This window comes from Clarias gariepinus, chromosome 26 (assembly GCF_024256425.1).
Source record: "Clarias gariepinus isolate MV-2021 ecotype Netherlands chromosome 26, CGAR_prim_01v2, whole genome shotgun sequence".
Taxonomy (NCBI): domain Eukaryota; kingdom Metazoa; phylum Chordata; class Actinopteri; order Siluriformes; family Clariidae; genus Clarias; species Clarias gariepinus.
The window spans coordinates 24,308,752-24,327,807 of NC_071125.1; the positions used below are offsets into that span (position 1 = coordinate 24,308,752).

At 42.8% G+C, this 19,056-nt stretch overlaps 1 protein-coding gene across 1 annotated transcript; it reads right to left on the reverse strand.

Annotated features, from left to right (window-relative positions):
* Window positions 1-2,305: 2,305 nt before the first annotated feature.
* Window positions 2,306-13,682, reverse strand: ptchd1 (patched domain containing 1). Its single transcript, XM_053488013.1, has 3 exons — window positions 13,326-13,682; window positions 10,680-11,340; window positions 2,306-4,236 (listed from the first exon to the last, which is right to left on the reverse strand). The coding sequence occupies exons 1-3, from the start codon at window positions 13,671-13,673 to the stop codon at window positions 2,585-2,587; spliced, it is 2,661 nt and encodes an 886-aa protein (XP_053343988.1). The 5' UTR covers window positions 13,674-13,682; the 3' UTR covers window positions 2,306-2,584.
* Window positions 13,683-19,056: the final 5,374 nt, after the last annotated feature.

A 19,056-nucleotide genomic window follows, 5' to 3' on the forward strand; every position in this document is an offset into this window, starting at 1 on the left:
TTTATTAGTTTGGATTTTATACAAATAGATAGAAAACCGTCAAATATTTTCCATAAATTTGTGTATATTTTGTGTTCTGTGTTTAAAATTTAGTCCTAGTTAAAACAAAAAATAAAAATAAAAACCATCAAGGACATGTTCAGAGATTTAAGAGTGAATAGGTTTTCTACCGAAGGGTTTATATGGATTTCTCATTTTAATCAATATGGAGGAACATCAATAATGGAAACAATATTTTCCATTATATGTGGATTATATTTTTTAAAACCAGCAGCTAATCAGAGATTACACTGAAAAGAAAAGCATGTGTAAGATGTATGTACATGATGCAAAATACAGTGGATTTAAAAATGGATTAATTTCTAAAATGAAAAATAAAAAAAAGATTATCTGTTAAGGGTAACAAGTTTTTAAGTATGATTTCTTTATAACATGTGTAGAAAAACAAAAAGATGACTTATTTCTACAGTTAAAAAAGAGGTGCAATCTGATCCAGGTTGGGATTTGGTCCACTCCAGATTGTAATGCAATGGTACATTCTGACCTAGAACAGGACTGAGACGGTGCAAGCGCCTGAAACGCTTTAAAATGAGCCTAAAAGCCAAATGTGTGAGGGAGATGTATGAGATAGTACAGACTAGAATGTGAGATGTACTACGTCTGAGCGAGCAGGAGCTGTAAGAGCTCTAAGAACTGCATCAGCTTGGTTTGTTTTAGTTTTTAGCACTAGGATTTCCTCCTCCATGAGATCCAGTGTTGTCGTGAATAAGGAGAAAAGAGCAGCTGTGTTGGTGAGCTGCCAGAGGAGACACGACACACACCGATTCACGCTCCCCTACAGCATCATCCTCACTATCCGCACATGCTGGTATAATAAAACAGAGCGGCAGAGTCAGTTACCGCTCTGACACTTGATTATTGTCCTTCAACAGCACGTCCTGATGTCTGTTACTCCTTGAAAATTTGCAAATGGTAACATTTTTCATTTAACTAAAAAAGAAAAATTACATGGGAAACTTAAAAAAAAATCAGTTTATATATTTAATGTTTTTAGTTGGTGTTCTACGTCTATTTCAGCAGCTATAAACGCTCCTTCCTTCAACATCCGGTTACTCATGGTACTGCAAAAAAATAAATAAAATACAAACAAGCGTAAAACTCTTCTATCCTGAAGATTTAAAAAAACCTAAAGTTATACCTTTAAATCTGATTGTGGAGCGTCCACTGTACATAAGTCATTCCCTGTATACAAGCGGTTACCACGGCAACGATAACATATTAGTATGAGGACATTGATGTCAACCTGTGATTCGTCTTATAGCCAGGACTGCCTGCACATTAATCAACACATCCTGACTCAGAATCCAGCAGCTTAGATGAAAAGAATAATGAGGCTTATCATTATAACTTAAAAAAACAAAAACTATATCTGTTTGTTTTGTTCTTTCTCTGTGTGTCTCTCTGCGCTTACCTCCTCCCTCCTTTGTGCCTCTCATACCGAGAGAGCAAGGACACAAAGAGAGTGATTTTGGCTCATACATATTAATGATAGGCCTTGTGTGTGTGTGTGTGTGTGTGTGTGTGTGTGTGTGTGTGTGTGTGTGTGTGACAGTGTGATTTTCAACCTTTTTTTTGTGGAATGAGGAAAAAAAAATTATGCACTCCACGAACTCTGGCATAAAATCATTTGTAGGTTATTTACAACCTGCTTGTCTGCATAACTTAATCAGCCCTGGACTCCCATTAGAAGCTATTAGGAGCAGACGGAATACTCGAGGGGGATAAAATGATGTTTTTACAGTATAATCTAAGAGTAATTTGTGACAGCAGCGGAGATATGAGGGGTTACCATGGAAGCGATGCAGTGCACCGCGACCTCCGTGCGAGCATCCGCATCCGACTCCCAACCAGAGATCGACTACTATTACAGAAACATACAGGACGAGAAAGAAATGAATCACGATTGACAGTGAAGACTTGAAACCACAAATTAGACCGAGGTTGCATTTATATGGCTAATAAAGGACATGGCTATTTAAAGAAACAAGTATGGCTGCTTTGATTTAGCAACGAGGACCTCCTGACCACCTGTAAATGTGAGTGGTGGAGGTTTTTTTATTTTAATATCACAGTAATGTTTCATTGGTTTGTATAGTACGTATGAACTGCATTAAGGCGAAACCTTATCGAGAGCATTTAGCCGCTAGTCTGGGAGCTGCTCTGTAATTATCCGCAGCTGGCCCAAAAAATTTGGCTCATTCAGCTCAGTGAACAAAGACCTGCTCTTTCTCTCTCTCTCTCTCTCTCTCTCTCTCTCTCTCTGCATCCACACAGGGATGGAAGATGTGCAGCACAACCTTCACGGGGGCTTTCACCATGACAACCTAGCCTCGTCTTAATAGCGAGACATTTCTAGCACTTTTTTTACCATGACAACAAAGCCTCCTTCCAACAACAGAGAGATCAAATTCTTCTGCTCAGGTTCATTTGCTCAGGTTATGGCTGCCTCTGTGACATGACCGCTCCTTCCTGGTCTGCGAGGCCAAGCCCTGATGTTACTCTCGGTCAGACTTCAGACTCGTCCTCAGACGGTGGTAATCTGGTCAACCACTCGGGTACTGTCTGCCATCTCAACGCACTCAATCTCTTCCCGGTGCTCACCCATGTTTTTCCTTTCCCTCCTTTTTTTCTTGGAGGGAGGTAGGAATGTCAGGAGGACTGGAAGGATAGCCAAGCAGTGGAAGGCTGTTATGAGGGCAGTGAGGAAAAAACACCTGAATAGTGTGTGTGTAAGGTTGGACGGAACGGCCGCTAAAGGCAACAACGCTGCACCATAGCACATGTAACTCTGCAAGGCAGGAACCCCGTGCCGCTCCAGGGACACCTTCACCCAGCGCGTACGCGTCAGTTCCCGTCCCAGAGTGAAAGCTGACACTAGAGGCACGCTCGAGTCCACGGCGTAGTTAACCCCATAAATCAGGCACAGCACTGAGACGCAGTCCAACTCCACCTGCCACAAGGTCATGAATCCCACCACACCAAATTCCACTGAGGCCACCGTCACAGTTATCCAGGCGTTCACCAATGGGTCGGTAGCCAAAAAGCTAGAAAAGAAGAGCAAGAACAGAGCAGCAATGCACGAGTTCTTCACTGGTGCACCCACTGATGATGCGTAGCGGTCCATGTAGACAAAAGAAGGGTTGAAGATGATGAACTTCACCCTGGAGGTCAGCGAGAGCTTGCGCAGGGTGTCCAACAAAATAGACATCTCCTCTCGCTTGTTCTCTGTTGTCTTGGCCACCAGGAACATCCGGGAAGCCACTACGTCAAACTCTCCGTCAGCCCGCTTGGCGAATATGATGTCGTCTGAAAAATGGAGGAAGCGGGTCTGGCGGAGAAAGCCCGAGCGCAGGTTCTCGGTGAAGTTTTTGCGCGAAAGGCTGGTCGTGATGTTCAGACCATGCAGGTAGTTTAGATAACTCTCAAACCAGGAGATCCTCTCAAAGCCTTTGGTGTACTCGAGGAGGTCCTCCTGCACACTGCTATTCCAGTACTCGATAGATTCATAGATGTAGAATCCAATTACAGGGCTGTAGCTGCTAAAGTAGCGCTGTTGTGCCCGGGTGTACGCGATGGTGCTGGTCTCTGTGGCGACAACATTACTGAGATCTGAGCCTTCGCTCACCTGTAAGTAGCCCATCAATGCGAAGGAGATGTAGACTAAATAAAAAAGCACTACAAAAGGTTTGACGTAAGTGTTGGTGATCCAGTCGCAATAGTAGCGCCTCATGAAGGCCACCAGGAGATGGTTCTCATAGACATGTAAGTCACCGGGTTCAGACGCTTCCTCGTTGTAATGCGTGTACATCAGGAAGCGGTACCACGCCGGCTTTTGCTGCAGTAAATCAGGCTTGGGGACACGCCTACAGAACAGGCTGTGGCGATAGTTGTTTTCAAGGTAACCTGCAAAAACCAGGTTGGATCCATAGAAGGTGAGGATGTAGAGGTAGTTGAAGAGGATGGAGATGCAGGCGATGCGGCAGAACAGACGCACGGCCTCGATGTTTGTGAACGGGCTGGCGCCGATGCCGAAGGTGACCAGGTGAAGGGCGGTGCTGGCTGTGAAGGGAAGCATGCAGTCTGAGAATACAGCAGCCACTCGCTCTTTCACGTGCTGGTCCTCACGGGTCCGTCGCCACGAGGACAGCATCTCGAACGTCCCGAACAAGCCATGACCTTAAAGAGACAGAGAAAGAGGAAGGAGAGATTTATACAGAGAGAGAGAGAGAGAGAGAGAGAGAGATGTTTTTCTTAGAATCTTAATTTATCCAGAACATTCAGTGGTTCAAGTTGCTGTGCCTTTCACCTAAAGTGACAGAGGTGCCTGCTGGGAAAGGGGAAGCATAAATAATTGACTAAAAGCCTGACAAGATGGTGATTCTTGGACTAAAACATCAGTAACAAATGGATGTCGCAGGCCTTTAAGTCGCTCTTTTATTTTACTTATTTTACCTTTCCCATAGACATACTTGTAACATTCAGAAAAGAGAGATTCCACCCTGAGCGTTACACACATATTAGCTTTCATCATGAACATCATGCAGAATCCAATTTTTATATTTATATATATTTATAAAGTTTGACTAAGTTAATGGTTTCCTTGAATTTACTCCGTCCAAGTCTCTCAGCTCCTCACCTGTACACCTTCTCAAACGGATCGGCTTCCCAAAGCTCTCGTGCTAATAGCGCCATCGACTCCGTCGCGCTCCTGCATCACACCGCTGCACTGCATTCGGGTAAGGTTAGCGCCAGCATCTTCACTACTTCTAAACTTGCTTTCTCATTAATATGATAAACAACGAGCAATTTAGAAGCCAGTGCATCATCAAGTCTTACTTTTATCCCTATCTTATCTATCCGTCACAGATCACTCCTCCAACACTTTTTCCACTATGCAGCAGCGGCAGAATTCTGATCCAAAAATACCAGCGCAAACTTTGCCTGGGGCATGCTTGTCAGATTTGATTTGCTTCAACTGCCGGAGATAGTGAAGGCTTACAGTATGTGATGCACTCATTTGAGAAGAAGAAGGGTTAGAATTTTTTTTCTTCTTTTGCTGCTCTGTTTAACCCAGCATGCAAACAGCCTGTAACAGGAAGGTGGCTTTCTCTTGTACTTGCTTTTATGCTGTTGCTCATACTCTAAACACATTACAGTATGTTATATCAGTCGTGGTAATCATTATGTCATAGCCATAGCAAAGTTGCATATCGTTGCAAAATTCTCACACTGTCTCTCGTCATGGAAATCGCAGCTCGCTGTCGCACACGCTCTGTGCCACCGTACTGTAGGAAACAAGCGGTCTTCTGTTGCTCACTAGTATGAACGCCTTAGCGTATAGACCTACTGAACTGTGAGTGTGCGAGAATTATAGAAAGACGCTGTCTGTAACTATAACTAAGCCTGAAGATTCATAACACCATTATAGGAATCGCAAATCAGCAGCAGACATTTCTAATAGCTTAGCTCAGTGCACACAGCGCGGTCCGTCATGTATAATTGACGTGATGTGAGGAGAGATCTCGTACACACTGTGCCTTGGAAGAGCTTCGTGTTGGTGCTCAGGGACTCTGCGTAAGTCTGAGATGCTGGAGGAACTGGGTCAGGGTACTTTTAGAAGCTTCTACGAGCAAGATGATGGACGTTTTAACAGATTTAAATTTTATCTTTTAAACATTTTTTGTTTGTGTGTAATTAATAAGTTGTTCTTGCACACATTCTTATCATTTGTATTTTCTTTCTGTTCTTCTTTCTTTCTTGTTCTTGTTCTTACGTCCAGGGTTGCCACGGCACCGGTGACTCATCACCATGACGGAGATTCCCCGTAAACTCCTCTAAGCTGACCTGAGATCTGTTTCTACACAACATGGCCTTTTCTTTTCACTCGACTTAGGAGATAGGACGATTGGGTTAGGGTTAGGGTTAGGTTTAGGATTAGGGTTAAATCAGGGTACTGTACTAGGATTTATGGCCCCTAAACCGAAGCTGTGAGTTATTACCTCTAAAACGGCCCGCAGGATGGAGTGAATTATTACAGGCTGAGACCTGAGAAAGAGTTCTCAGGATAGAGGGAGAGAGGAGGGGAACAGATGAGGGTGACTCAGCATCCGTGTCAAAGCTTTGGTTTTCCAGAAACATAAGGAATAAGACGCTCTGTTCTGTTATAGTAAAGTACTGAGTAATGTACAGGCTGAAGTTGATTATCTTTTTCTAAAATCAGTTATCAGTTATTCCTCTTACGCCACTGCAACTGCAATTTATTATCTATTGTGTAAAATTTGCTGTCCTGGTCATTACACTGTCCGGATTGACACTGGAGACTCCTTCCACAAACATTAAACAGCAAGAACACAAGCACCTTAAAGCAGCGCTCGAGATCTGCGCATATTAATATAATATCAGTGGGCCTTCAACTAAATAGCTTCCAGATCCAAAAGAAAGATGTCAAAGAGAGCTGAGGCCCAGACACGAATCTCATCATCCCGTATGTGGCTGGAGAGTCAGATGAGCTAAAAAGGATTTCTGGAAAGCACAACATACCGCTTCACTTCAAACCAACCAACACACTAAGACAGAGACTCGTCCACCCTAAAGTCCGCACACCAAAACATAAGAGGAGACAAAACAAAGGATGCATCAACACAAAAGGAGCAAGAAGGAGTAAGACGGGGCCGAAATCAGCAGTCTACCTTCACCTGAAGGACAAAGGACACATGTTTGAGGATAAAAATATACACATTTTGGACAGAGAGGATAGATGGTTCAAGAGAGACATGAAAGAAGTCATCCTTCTCTCAACAGAGGTGGAGGTCTTCGACACAACCTACTGTATCTCCTATTTTTCATGCTGCCTTTTCATCTACTGTATCCCAGGGAGGATCAGGACCTCTTCGAACGTCCACCAAGAAACCTCACTTAATAACTCTCACTCTGACGTTTACTCTTTCTGGTCGTTACACCTCTAATCTCTCTCTAATGTCCTTGTACTGTAACAGCTCTCGTCCCCTCTACTCTCTAACGACCCTCTGTCCTATTCTCACCTTCTCCAATGTTCACATGACAAGCCGTTTCAGATAGTTGAGGACCTTGGAGGACTTTAATACGAGGGAACTTCCATATATATACTTTATAATAAACCTGTCATACTGATTTAGAGAATTAATCAAAAGAGCTCATCTCCGTTCTTCACTGCTATTCAACGCGTTCCCTCTGTCTCTTCTTTCCTTTATACAGTATATCTTTCAGAAGATCTCCCACTTTCAGTTTTTTTTCGTGTGACCCGTTTCATATTTTCTGAGAAGCCCTGCTCCAGTTCTTTTTCCACTGAATCAACCTGCAGTTTATAAGAGTGTGGAATCCTTCTCCTTCTGCACATCACGAGCATCACAAAACTCATTACATGCATCTTTAGCACCACTCTGGTGCTCGGTAGCGCATTAGACTGCACGCAACCAGAGCTTCCTCCCAATAAATGTAATATTAATCCCGGCAATTACGACCCATCATACCTCCTCTGTCGGTCGTTCTGTTATTGTTGGAGGATTATCGAATGAGTCGTTCAACAGCTGATGTCTATGTAATAGAATTAGATTTTTTTTTTTGGGGGGGAGTACAGAGATAAGCGCTCATTGCGCTGGAAGAAGTCTGTAATGCTGTAATTACCACGTCCCATGTTTCTATTTTCCCTCGCCGCACAATGGATGAACTCGAGCACAGATGGAAGCAGTGATTGACCTCAAAGTGTGAATCCCGATCCTTCTGTTTTTTACCGAGCTCACTGGGCAAAGAAACGCGCCGGTGGTGAATCAAAATGCATCTTAATTACGGGAAAAAAAACAACTGCTCGCTAACGTAACAATGTAATGACGTTTGGTCAGTCCATTAGATTAGATAAACAAGCTGTTACTCCAGTTTGCTGAGCAGCTTTACAGCCAAAAGTTTGTGCACCCCAGCCTCAACCCCAACCAGAACCACATGTATCTTAAAAACATCTCACTCCAGATTAATCCCTTTAGCTCTTGTATGCGCTCCACTCACCTGAGAAGGCGTTCAGTGGGGATTTGAGTTCACTGAGCTACAACAGCATTAGTGATTAACTCGGGCACTGGTTTGATAAAAATAAATATAATGTTGTAGATAAAACACAGAAAATGTGTGTGGCTAAACAAGCTACTTCAGAAGTTTATGCAACATGGACGTGACCAAGCTTGCTTCAATTTCAAAAAAAAAAAATTTCAAGACATAAAAAATTATATTTGCTCCAAAAATGGCAATTTTTAGTGAAATACTGTCTCGCTTTAAACTCGCTTTAAATTGCAAATAATTCATATTTCTTTATAAATATTGAGACTAAAATTGGTGTAAGCTTAGTATGACGTGTAAAAATTTTTGCTTACATTGAAGCATTCCGCTCTTTGGTAAAAGCATAAAAAGCAAAGAATATGTAGTGTCCGTAACCCTGTCAAATTCCTGTTGTGATATCCTAACAGTTTCGCATTTTAAAATAATACTTTTACACTTTTTCCGGTTCTTTTCACGTAAAATTTTATCTGAATGACAATTATGATCATTTAAAAAATTTAATCCAAACATGTTACAGACACTAAAACATAAAAAAACATGAAATTGTATTTAGCAAATGTGTTTCTTTTTATCTAATAAAAAATAAAAAAGTGTTTACAAAAAACGAAGCATGAATCGGGAGATAAGAAGCATTAAGTATTATGAAAATAGTGTTATAAGATCTTTTGTACCCAGGTGAGAGAATTTTTAGCACCAATACCATGTTTTGGCTGAATGAGCAGGTGTCCACATACTTTTGGCCGTAAAGTGTATATTAAATCATTCGTGTAGTGAATAGGAGCGATATATGACAGCTTGGCACTTGAGTGTTTATGATTCTCTATCCATGCAAATTAACGCGAAATAATCTGCCTCGCAGAGCAGCTAATCCATGCTAGCACCGAGCAGTGATGGCCTTTGCTTTGAAATGTAGCTAGTGTACATTCTTAAGGAAACATTCGCCAAGTCATTAAGGATTTTTATGTTTTTAGCCTTTCTTTGGTTGGCAAGGCAGCTAAAATAAAAATACAACCTTTAGATTAAATCTGATCTGGAAATCAGCTGGTGGAAAAACAGGCGTCCAAGACCTCGAGATAATTTGGAGATTCATTTCCTGTTCTTTAGCGTGCTTCACTTACATTTCTCCATCGCCAGTACTGTATCTGGGTTTCTCCTGTAAGTGGATTTTGGAGATGCTTCACAGCTCATGCTTAGATTTTAATCTGAATTGCACATCAGGCTGAAAGTGCAGAGTGTAGAGCTAGCGTTAGACAGCACGCTCACTGTCTTTTTACCGGTTTCCCTTTTAGGAAAGTGTCTTCGGGGTCTTTTAAGCCGTGCATCGCTTCTGCACTTCCATGTCTTCTCGCCCGAGGTGCCTTTCTGCATGCCCTACCTCCTCGTAACCCGGAGCGCGCTCCTAACCTCTCGAGCGTCTCTTCTCTGTCTGTCACGCTTCCATCGTGTTACTTCCACAGAGTGCTCTAGTTTCCAGAAACCTCCTCCTACACACGGTGCTAATTACAGAGTGTGTGAAAGATAGAGAACAATAGCGGGAGTGAGAGAATGAGATAAAGACGGAGGCGATCTGTCAGCGTACGCCGTTCGTGTGTGTGTGTGTGTGTGTGTGTGTGTGTGTGTGTCTTGGCCTGTGTTTGTAAATGGGATTATTCGGAGAGATTCTGGTTCTATTCAGTTATTCGATGTGTCTGTGAGTTCCTAAAGGATAAAGTACAAAGAGAATGAGAGCATGCAGTCCCGTTGAGAGTGCACGCTTGCTCCGAGCTGGTTCTTTGATCTGGATTTTAATGATTAATGAGATTATAAAAGCAGTGCTACAAGTGGTGATGATTGTTTAACAGGAGTGCTCACTTTCCCAATTTGGTTTACTGCATGCGATTAAAAGGTGCTTTTTGCTTTGTTTAAAGGACGCATCGCATCTTTTTTAGACGTAGCAAGATGAGGATGAAGGAGGAAAGGCACGATGTACTAATCATTTGTTAGTAAGGATGTGATTTAAATTATTGCCATGGAAACACTAGTGTTTATATTTTATGTCCTTGTAATGAGCATCATGCATTACATTCTTTCTTTCTTTCTTTCTTTCCTTTTTAATCCATCAGCAATACCTGTAGACAGGGAATGAGGCGTGAGATCAAACAAAGAGAAACTGTTTTTGTTTCAGTTGCAATTTTCCTCCGAGCCACCAGAGGACTTTAAACCTAACACACTAATTCCTCATCCTTACAAGCTTGTAGAGAAATGACTTCTACTGACTTCTACTACATTGATGTCTCCTTTATATATATATGAAACTTTTTTTTTTTTTTGCATCACTCAGTGTTTCTAAGGGACTAGTGGAGATCTGTCCATTTAATAAATGCTGAAGTCATATGCTAGTGCAGTGTCTTAAGATATGAAAAATACCCTAATACCTTTTCAGAATAGTAGAACACAAAAGCTGTCGTTATAATTAGAATTTAAATAAAACAAGAGTTTTCATTATTCATTACTATTACAGAATGGAAGGATGATTAGTGACTGTGATGATGGTTTACCCAGCATGATGAAAGGAATGCCCAGGTACGTGGAGTTGTATTTCCCTCCAGTGAGGTTAAAGATCCCGGCGGAGGTGAGAGTGGCGAGGCTGATGGTGACCAGCGCCAGAATCCCCAGCCAGGGTTTGGTGCGCACACAGTCTCTCATAGAAGAGCAAAGCACAGCGACAGAGAGGCACGCGGCCAGGCTGAAGAGCAGCGGGCGTTCGGATACGTGACTCGTCTTCTGGAAGTCCCTCTGCAGCGAGGACGAGGTGAACGGGTAGAGCACCAGCTCGGGGTGTGCTGTGCTGAAGCGCTCCAGCTCGAGACAAAACAGCAGCTCCCAGCGAGCCGCCACCACCTCGTTCAGCGCGCTGGCGACCTGCAGGTAGTAGGTGAGCTGGAGAGCGCGGGCGGAGCGGACGCCTTCCCTGCCCACTGTCTGCACCCCGCCAAGCTGATGTCCGATGTAGGCCTCTCGCCCGTCCTTGAGTCGTGTGATGGGGTAGCGTAGCGGCGGAACGGTCTGGTTGGAGGCACGGGCTGCTCGCATCTCCTCCAGCACTCGCAGGATGTCGTCTATGATGCAGTTCTTGCTGTCGTCCAGCAGGCAGAGATGAGCAAAGGTGTAGTTGAAGCCGAGCATCGGCACCTGGATGTGGGTGATGGCACTGTGAAGCTGTTGAGAAGGACACATGGTCACGTTAAGCATTTTATTTTGTCGTACATTTGATAAATTAGTAGATTAATGGAGAAAATATGACAAGCTGTGTCTTCCTTAAAGCTGGTGAGGGAATGAATATTTATAGCTGCTATAAGCGAGAAAAGGAACACTCACTCATCATCTGTATCGCTATATCCTGTATACAGGGTCACGGGGAACTAGAGCCTATCCCAGGAGACTTTAGGCACGAGGCGAGGTACACCATGGATGGGGTGCCAATGTGCTAAGGGCACACACTCATCCTGTTGTGTTTATTTTTCCCCAAAATACTTTGGTCTGTATTGGTGGTTGGGAACGCCAGTTAAGCTAATCTGTGTGTCTTTGGACTATGGGAGGAAACCGGAGTACCCAGATGAAACCCACCAAGCATGGGGGAGAACATGCAAACTCCACGCGCGCTGGTAGGAATCGAACCATGCTGTTCTAGAAGATAGTCAGCTTTCTAGTCGTAAAAGTAACTCATTATTTTATTCTGGATATCATATTCCAGTAACACACGGAGTACACCCGCCAGCCAATCAGAAGTGAGGATTTTCCATGCTATAACATGAAATTAGAGCCGACCCGTTTGTAACAGCTGTGTTTCCAACTCCTGAATAAAAGGAGGCATATGTTGCCCAGATGTCCACAAGGACAATTAAAAAAATTGCAGCTCAGCTGACAGAGAAATTACTGGTTTAGTGTGTGTGTGTGTGTGTGTGTGTGTGTGTGTGTGTGTGTGTGTGTGTGTGTGATTGTATCGAATCCTTAAAGCGTTCGCATATGACTGGCGAGACCTGCAGGGTCTCCGTTGCTAGGCAACAGGGAAGCATGGCATAGTTCCAAGGACGCTCACTTTTACTTCCTGTTTAAAATTCATTTGGTTAAACACACATAGCGCAGAAAACAAAAACAAATAAAATGATCGGTAATTGCTGGAGCGGATTCAAACCTCCCTAAAGGAGCTCGGACCTCTGGGAAAAAAACTTTTTTGGTTATTCTTTTTTTTTTTTCAATAACCATAAAATACATAAAATGAATATTTTTATAAGGGAACTTTTTAAATATATTTTGAAGTGAGTGAGATTCCTTTACATCACTTCCTCTGTTCTCTTCAGTTAAAAGCTCATTTTAAATACAAAGTAGTTGGTCTGTTATGAAGCATGCAACATCACAGACTACATGATCAGAGCTTAGAGTCGACTCCCTGATTCGAGTGCTTAAAAGTCTAAACATCAACACCTAAACTTAAACAGAGAATATTTTCATGCACCTCCAGGCCCCAGGTTAGATTCCCATATGTTCTCCCCGTGCTTGGGTTTCCTCTGGGTACTCTGGTTTCCACCCACAGTCCAAAGATATGCAGATTAGGCTAATTGGCGTTCCCAAATTGCCCGTAGTGTGTGAATGAGCATGTGTGTGTGTGTGTGTGTGTGTGCATGTACCCTGCCTCATGACCTAAGTCTCCTGGGATAGGCTTGTAGGTGCATTATGGTCATTTCTGTGTCTTCTGCATATTTTAAGCACACACAGTAAACTAGGCCGTTGATTGGCTCTGTTGAGTGACCTGTATAGCCACGCCCATCTCAAAGGAAAAAGCACTTTATTCTTCCAAAAAGAAAAAAAAAGCTGGATGCTGTGTTTTAATCTGGCACAAATCTGGTCATAACGAAACTTCTATTTCAGACAGGATATTTTCTGAGACTGGTCTAACGTATGAAACACAACGATATCATTGAAAGAACTTCGTCCTGAGTTCTGACCAATATACAGACCAAACATTTCTTTTAGTTCTATTGATACATTGGGTCTAAGTGGAGGTTATTGATCCTTTAGAGCTGCTTGAGTGATTTTAGGCTCAGGATTAATTCAACAATAACTTATAAGGGCACTGATGTGTGTGATTTGTGACGTGTGAAAAACACAAACACACACACACAGATGAACTCTAATCTTCTCACCTTCAGGACGAGGTCCACGTGTTGAGGCTCGAGCACGCTGCCCCGGCGTGAGGTCACGATCACGCGCCCGTACCGGCCCGGTGTCTGCAGGTCCGAGTACAGCGTGTGTTTGGAGCGGTTAACGGGGAACAGACTGTCCACCAGGTTGCCCTCGATCTTCGCCAGGCTGTGCTTGGGGGCCAGCAGGCGCTCCACCTCCTCCTCCACGCGGTACCGGCTGAAGCTGGCCCCGAGCAGCACCGAGAGGAGCACGGGCGCCGATGCGAAGAACACCGGGTGGTTGGCGACGAAGTGGCCCAGCCTGTGGAAGGACGCCCGCAGCCCCGAGCGTACCGCGTGCCGCAACATCCTAGCGCGCGGGCGGAGAGGGCGTGCGCGAGTGCGTGCGCACCGTCATCACCGGGGGTCCCGAGCATCAACTGGGGGGGTTGATGTGCGATGACTGACGTCCTAGATGTGATGTGTGATGTTATGTGTGATGTAATGTGTGATGTGATGTGTAATGTGTAATGTGATGTAATGTGTGATGTAATGTGCGATGTGATTTAATGTGTTATGTGATATGTGATGTAATGTGTGATGTGATGTGTGATGTAATGTGTGATGTAATGTGTGATGTGATGTGTGATGTGATGTAATGTGTGATGTGATGTGTGAAGTGTGTGATGTGTGAAGTGTGTGATGTGATGTGGTGTGTGATGTGATGCGCTGTGTGATGTGTGATGTAATGTGATGTAATGTAATGTAATGTGATGTGATGCGCTGTGTGGTGTGGTGATGTGGTGTGTGATGTGATGTAATGTGATGTTATGTGATTCGCTGTGTGATGTGATGCGCTGTGAGGTGTGTGATGTGATGTAATGTGATGTAATGTGATGTGATGCGCTGTGTGGTGTGTGATGTGATGTGTGATGTGTAATGTGATGTGTGATGTGATCTGCGCCTCTACGCCTTGTTCGTACACATGATCATCCTCCTAGTATGCTGAGAGAAACGAGGATAAAGTCTCAGGACTGTTGTTACGCAATATGCAGCGGTAACCGACCACACACACACACACACACACACACACCATGAGAGAGCCGCACGCTGAGCCGGCGTCTATGCGGCATGCAGGCAGAAATAAATCCAACTTGGAACCTGCGCGTCATCTCCGACACATCCTGGACAAAACGTGACACACACACACACACACACACCTCCGTCCTCACGCCATCAGGTCCTGTCGTTCTGTCCTCTTTCTCCTGCAATCAGAGCGAGACTTATTAAAGTTCCCGTCCTAAATCTGCCACCGAATCCGGTTCCGCATAAACCCGGCACGTGCGGCGCGACGAGAGGCTTTTAATCCGAGCCGCCGCGCGCGCTGCGTCCTTCAGGTGTGTGAAGCGAGTCATGTGCGGCTGAGCGCCAGCATCCGCGCGTTGTGTCTCTCTGAAGGTGAACACACACACACACACACACACACACACACACAGGGACCAGGCGGGAGCAGGTGATGATGATGGTGATGATGATGATGAAGATGCTCCGGACTACATCATCACTCAGCCCCCGGTGGGTCCCGGGGAGACAGAGGCGGCTTCAGCACGAGACGAACCGGATGTGACTCTCCATCACCGGAGAACTGAATGAGAAGTTCCTAATGAAGGAGAGAGAGAGAGAGAGAGAGAGAGAGAGAGAGGTACGGGCTGACTCCGCCTTTACGGGGCTCGTCCACGAATATAACGGGTACGCGCACTCTCTCCCTCTCTCTCTCCCTCTCTCTCTCTCAGTGTTTATTGTCATAAATGTTGACAAAAAATGCATTGTTGCCAAAGCAATTAAAAAAGAAAAATAGGCTATTATTATATATAATATACATCTGAATTTATAAACATATAAAACATTATAAATATGTTAAATATGAAAGAAAATCAGTAGGTAAATAATTTAAAGAACAACAACATCAGGGTCTCTAGGGTTAGGGTAGGAGGTTGTCTCTCTCTCTCTCTCTCTCTCTCTCTCTCTCTCTCTCTCATCAGTGCATTCATGCTGGACACCAGGAGAGGATCCTAGCAACTAAATGCTTCATTTCCACCAGGTAGTTTAACAGGTTAAACCGGCCACATCAAGAATAAATCTTTAAAATAAAACAGGGATTATAACTGGACCGTGGTGATGCCACCTCAGTGACAGAAAAAAAATACAGAGAAAAGTTTTTATTTTCCACTGGTGTATTAATCCTTTTGTGTATTCTTCTTCTATTATTATTATTATTATTATTATTATTATTATTATTATTAATAAAATTAGAATTATTATTATGCATCTTCACAATTTCTTAAATAAACAAACAACAAAACAATTTCATATTATTTTCATTGATCTAATTAAATGAATTAATGTCTCTAGGTAAAGGAATAGAATAAGTATAAACTCTTTAATATGCATATAAACAAATTAAGATTCAAGTCTAAAATATTTAACACCAGAAAAGTTAACGAAACATAGCAATATATTTGACATACAAACTGTATGCATTTTAAAACTGCTGCATAAGGTACCTGAAAAAAAAACTACATCGATCATAACATTATGACCATCTGCATAATATCTAATGAAAACAGAAATAAATAAAAAAATTTAAATTAGATTTAATTGATAAAGAAGAAGCACTGTAGAGATTTGGGAGGAAACTGGAGAACCCACAGTAAACCCACACGTGCACTTTAACAGTTCTTTATTTTTCTGGAGTTAGACCTACTCTGTGATATTAGTGTGATATTGTGTGATACTCTACTCAAATCCTTTTAATTTTATTTAGAGAGTTTTGTCTTTAATCAAATCCTACAGTCCATCCAGCACAGTGGTACAGTGGGAACTCCTGACTCCTCACAGCTTTAGTGTTTGATCCTGTCTGTGTGGGCTTACTGGGCATGTTCTCCCCATCTTCTTATTTTGGTTCTGTGGTTTCCTTCAGCAATCCAGTAATGTACTGATTGGTGAATTTTGGAGATTGCAGTGACTTGAGTTCAGGACGGAACTGGGAGGTGTGTAGAGGTGAGGAGCCCTTTCACGTTATTGTCTCTTCCTCAACAGCTACAGTCATGTGACACAATTATGAGTTCAGTATGAAGAAGATGATGCAATTTTTTTGGGGTAAATCCTAAAATTGCGTCAAATTCCTAAAAGTACCCCAGCAGTGGATTTTGAGATCGGGTTAAACGGGTAAACGTTTCCGCGGTGTGTGTCTAAAGTCTCGACTGGTGGGCGGGTGGCTTCTGGAGTACAGGACATTTATTGGTATAGAGATATTCAGAGTACTTGTGTGAGCGAGAAGACTCGACCCTGCATGTCTAATGACTAAGTGAGACTGGAGACGAGAGCTGCACTGCTTCCTCTCCACACACTCCACACACTGCTCCGGTCTTCATTGTGTGATCAGGGATATTTAGGCCCAACAAGATTGCTTTCCAAATTTTCTCTCTCTGTCACTCTCTCCCTGACCTTTGACCTGTGATTATGATAAGATTCACGCAGAACTATCGTCGTGGAAACCATTGACTTTTCTTCTTCTGCAGTACTGTCTTTTGTCCAGCAAATGAACAAAAACGTATATGGTTAGTGTTTCCATGGTTACCTTTAGGTTTCAGGTGCTTGGTGTGATTTTCTGGAGTCTTTTGTTGTGTGGTCGTGATTCTTGGATTCTGTGTTGATAAAAAGAGAGTTTCTGCTGTGGTCTGGAAAGATTTCAGAATAGTTGAAATGAATATTTGGTTTCTGTGTCAGTGTTGAGAAAAAAAAAACACGACCATTATTTTTAAAATTAGTTTTTAAAGTTTAATAGTAATTTTGATACAGGGCTGTTGCATCTGTTTAGCTACAGTACAGTTATTATTATTGTACTATACACTGCCTGGAACACTCTAAAATCGCAGGGCAAACACGCACACACACACCCATTCACACACTACAGGCAATTTGGGAACGCCAATTAGCCTAACCTGCCTATCTTTGGACTTTGGGAGGAAACAGTTCGAATTTTAGCCACGGTCGATTCCCGTCTCTGTGCTGGAGTTTGCATGTTCTCCCTGTGCTAGGTGGGTTTCCTCCGAGTACCTCGGTTTCCTCCACAGTCCAAAGACATGAATATTAGGTTCATTGGCGTTCTGAAATTGCTGTAGTGTAAATGAGTGTGTGAGTGTGTGTATATGTATCTTGCTCATTAAAGAACCTCTTATTCTTCAAGCTTTTATCTGTTTATAGAAAAAAACTGTAGAGAAGTTAGCAAGAGACACCATAAAGAATAATACAGCATATAATACAGTCTCTGCTGTAGCAAATAAAAAAGGAGCTCAATACAGCATATTATAGAGTATGACAATGTACTTTATTTTCACATTTAATAAATTAATTAATTTGTTTTCTTGTTTTCCTTTGTGCCACTTCATACACCACCCTGTTTCAGGTCCTGACCCCGCCCCCTTCCCCGCGACCCTGGCTCTGCTTTGCTCCCGGTGCTTCACTTCATCATCCCGTCTGCTCCTAAAGATCAGATGAAATCTCAGGGTTACGCAGAGGAGAATAAAACATAACAGGAAAGAGGGAAATGAGATTAATCTGAGAGGAGAAAAGCACAGTGACGGTCTGGATGAAGAGGAAACACACGTCTGAGTCACGGCAGCCTGCTGGATCAGACCGGGCCTGCGCTCGGCGGGGTAACCCCTCACCACATGCTCACAGGAACACAACATACAGTACTCATGAGTGAGTCACACACACACACACACACACACACACACACACACACACACACACACACACACACACACACACACACAGCAGTTGAGTGCACACAATACTGTATCTTTGGAATGAAAGTGTGTGTGTGTGTGTGTGTGTGTGTGTGTGTGTGTGTTATACTTAATAATAGTTATATGTTAATAAAGGTTATATGAGGACTTATTGATTCAAGACAAATTCTTTTTAGAAGACTTGTTTAATAAAGATTAATTGAATAAAGACAAAAACTTAGGACGACTTGATGGTTGAAGCCAAAGACTGTTGATTACTTTGGAATCAAAGAAAAAGTCTTTTAAAATCTTTCAATGTCTTTAATTCAAAAGTCTTTGTAATACTTTGTTTTTAACCAGAAAGTATTTGTTTTCAAGCGCCCAGTCTTTATGTCTTCATGAGTCTTTGTAATTGTTTAGGAGGCTCCTTAAGCCTTGTTGTTTAAACACAACCTACAAAGACTTCCAGTATAACGACCTTCAAAGACATGTCGATTGTAAAAGACTTCTTCATTGAAAACAAAGAGTTAAACACAAACGGGACTGAAGCTAAAGACTTGGAAAGACTTGTTTATTAAAAAAATAAAGACTTCTGGAGAATTAAGAAGAATTTTTCAATGAAAACGATGATGTCTGATGGTCAATTAATAGAAGAGGAAGTTTTAGGAAGATACTACATCAATAAAAAGGTCTTGGTCAGCCTTTCCAAGTTTCTCTTCGTCTTCGGCTTTATTCTGCAGGTCTTTGTCCTGTTTCATTCGTATTTGAGGAAGATAACACACTGCCATGATTTCTGCCTTAACCCTGTGCATAAAATTCTCTTTCCTTTTCAAAGCAAGTCTTATGAAAAGTCCTGATTCTGTGCCGTCACACAGAGAACCCTCAGCGCTCAGGCATTAACGGAACCTTCCCAGAGAAAAGGCGAATCCTGCGCTCGAGCATGCGGAACATTTCCCGTC

Bases quoted from the DNA above. Each gene is read 5' to 3' on its own strand.
- ptchd1 (XM_053488013.1), bottom strand. From the start codon at position 13,673: ATGTTGCGGCACGCGGTACGCTCGGGGCTGCGGGCGTCCTTCCACAGG. The intron at 11,341-13,325 runs GTGAGAAGATTA...CCTTCTCAACAG, and splicing joins ACGTGGACCTCGTCCTGAAG to CTTCACAGTGCCATCACCCA. The intron at 4,237-10,679 runs GTAAACCATCAT...TGTCTCTTTAAG, and splicing joins CATTCCTTTCATCATGCTGG to GTCATGGCTTGTTCGGGACG.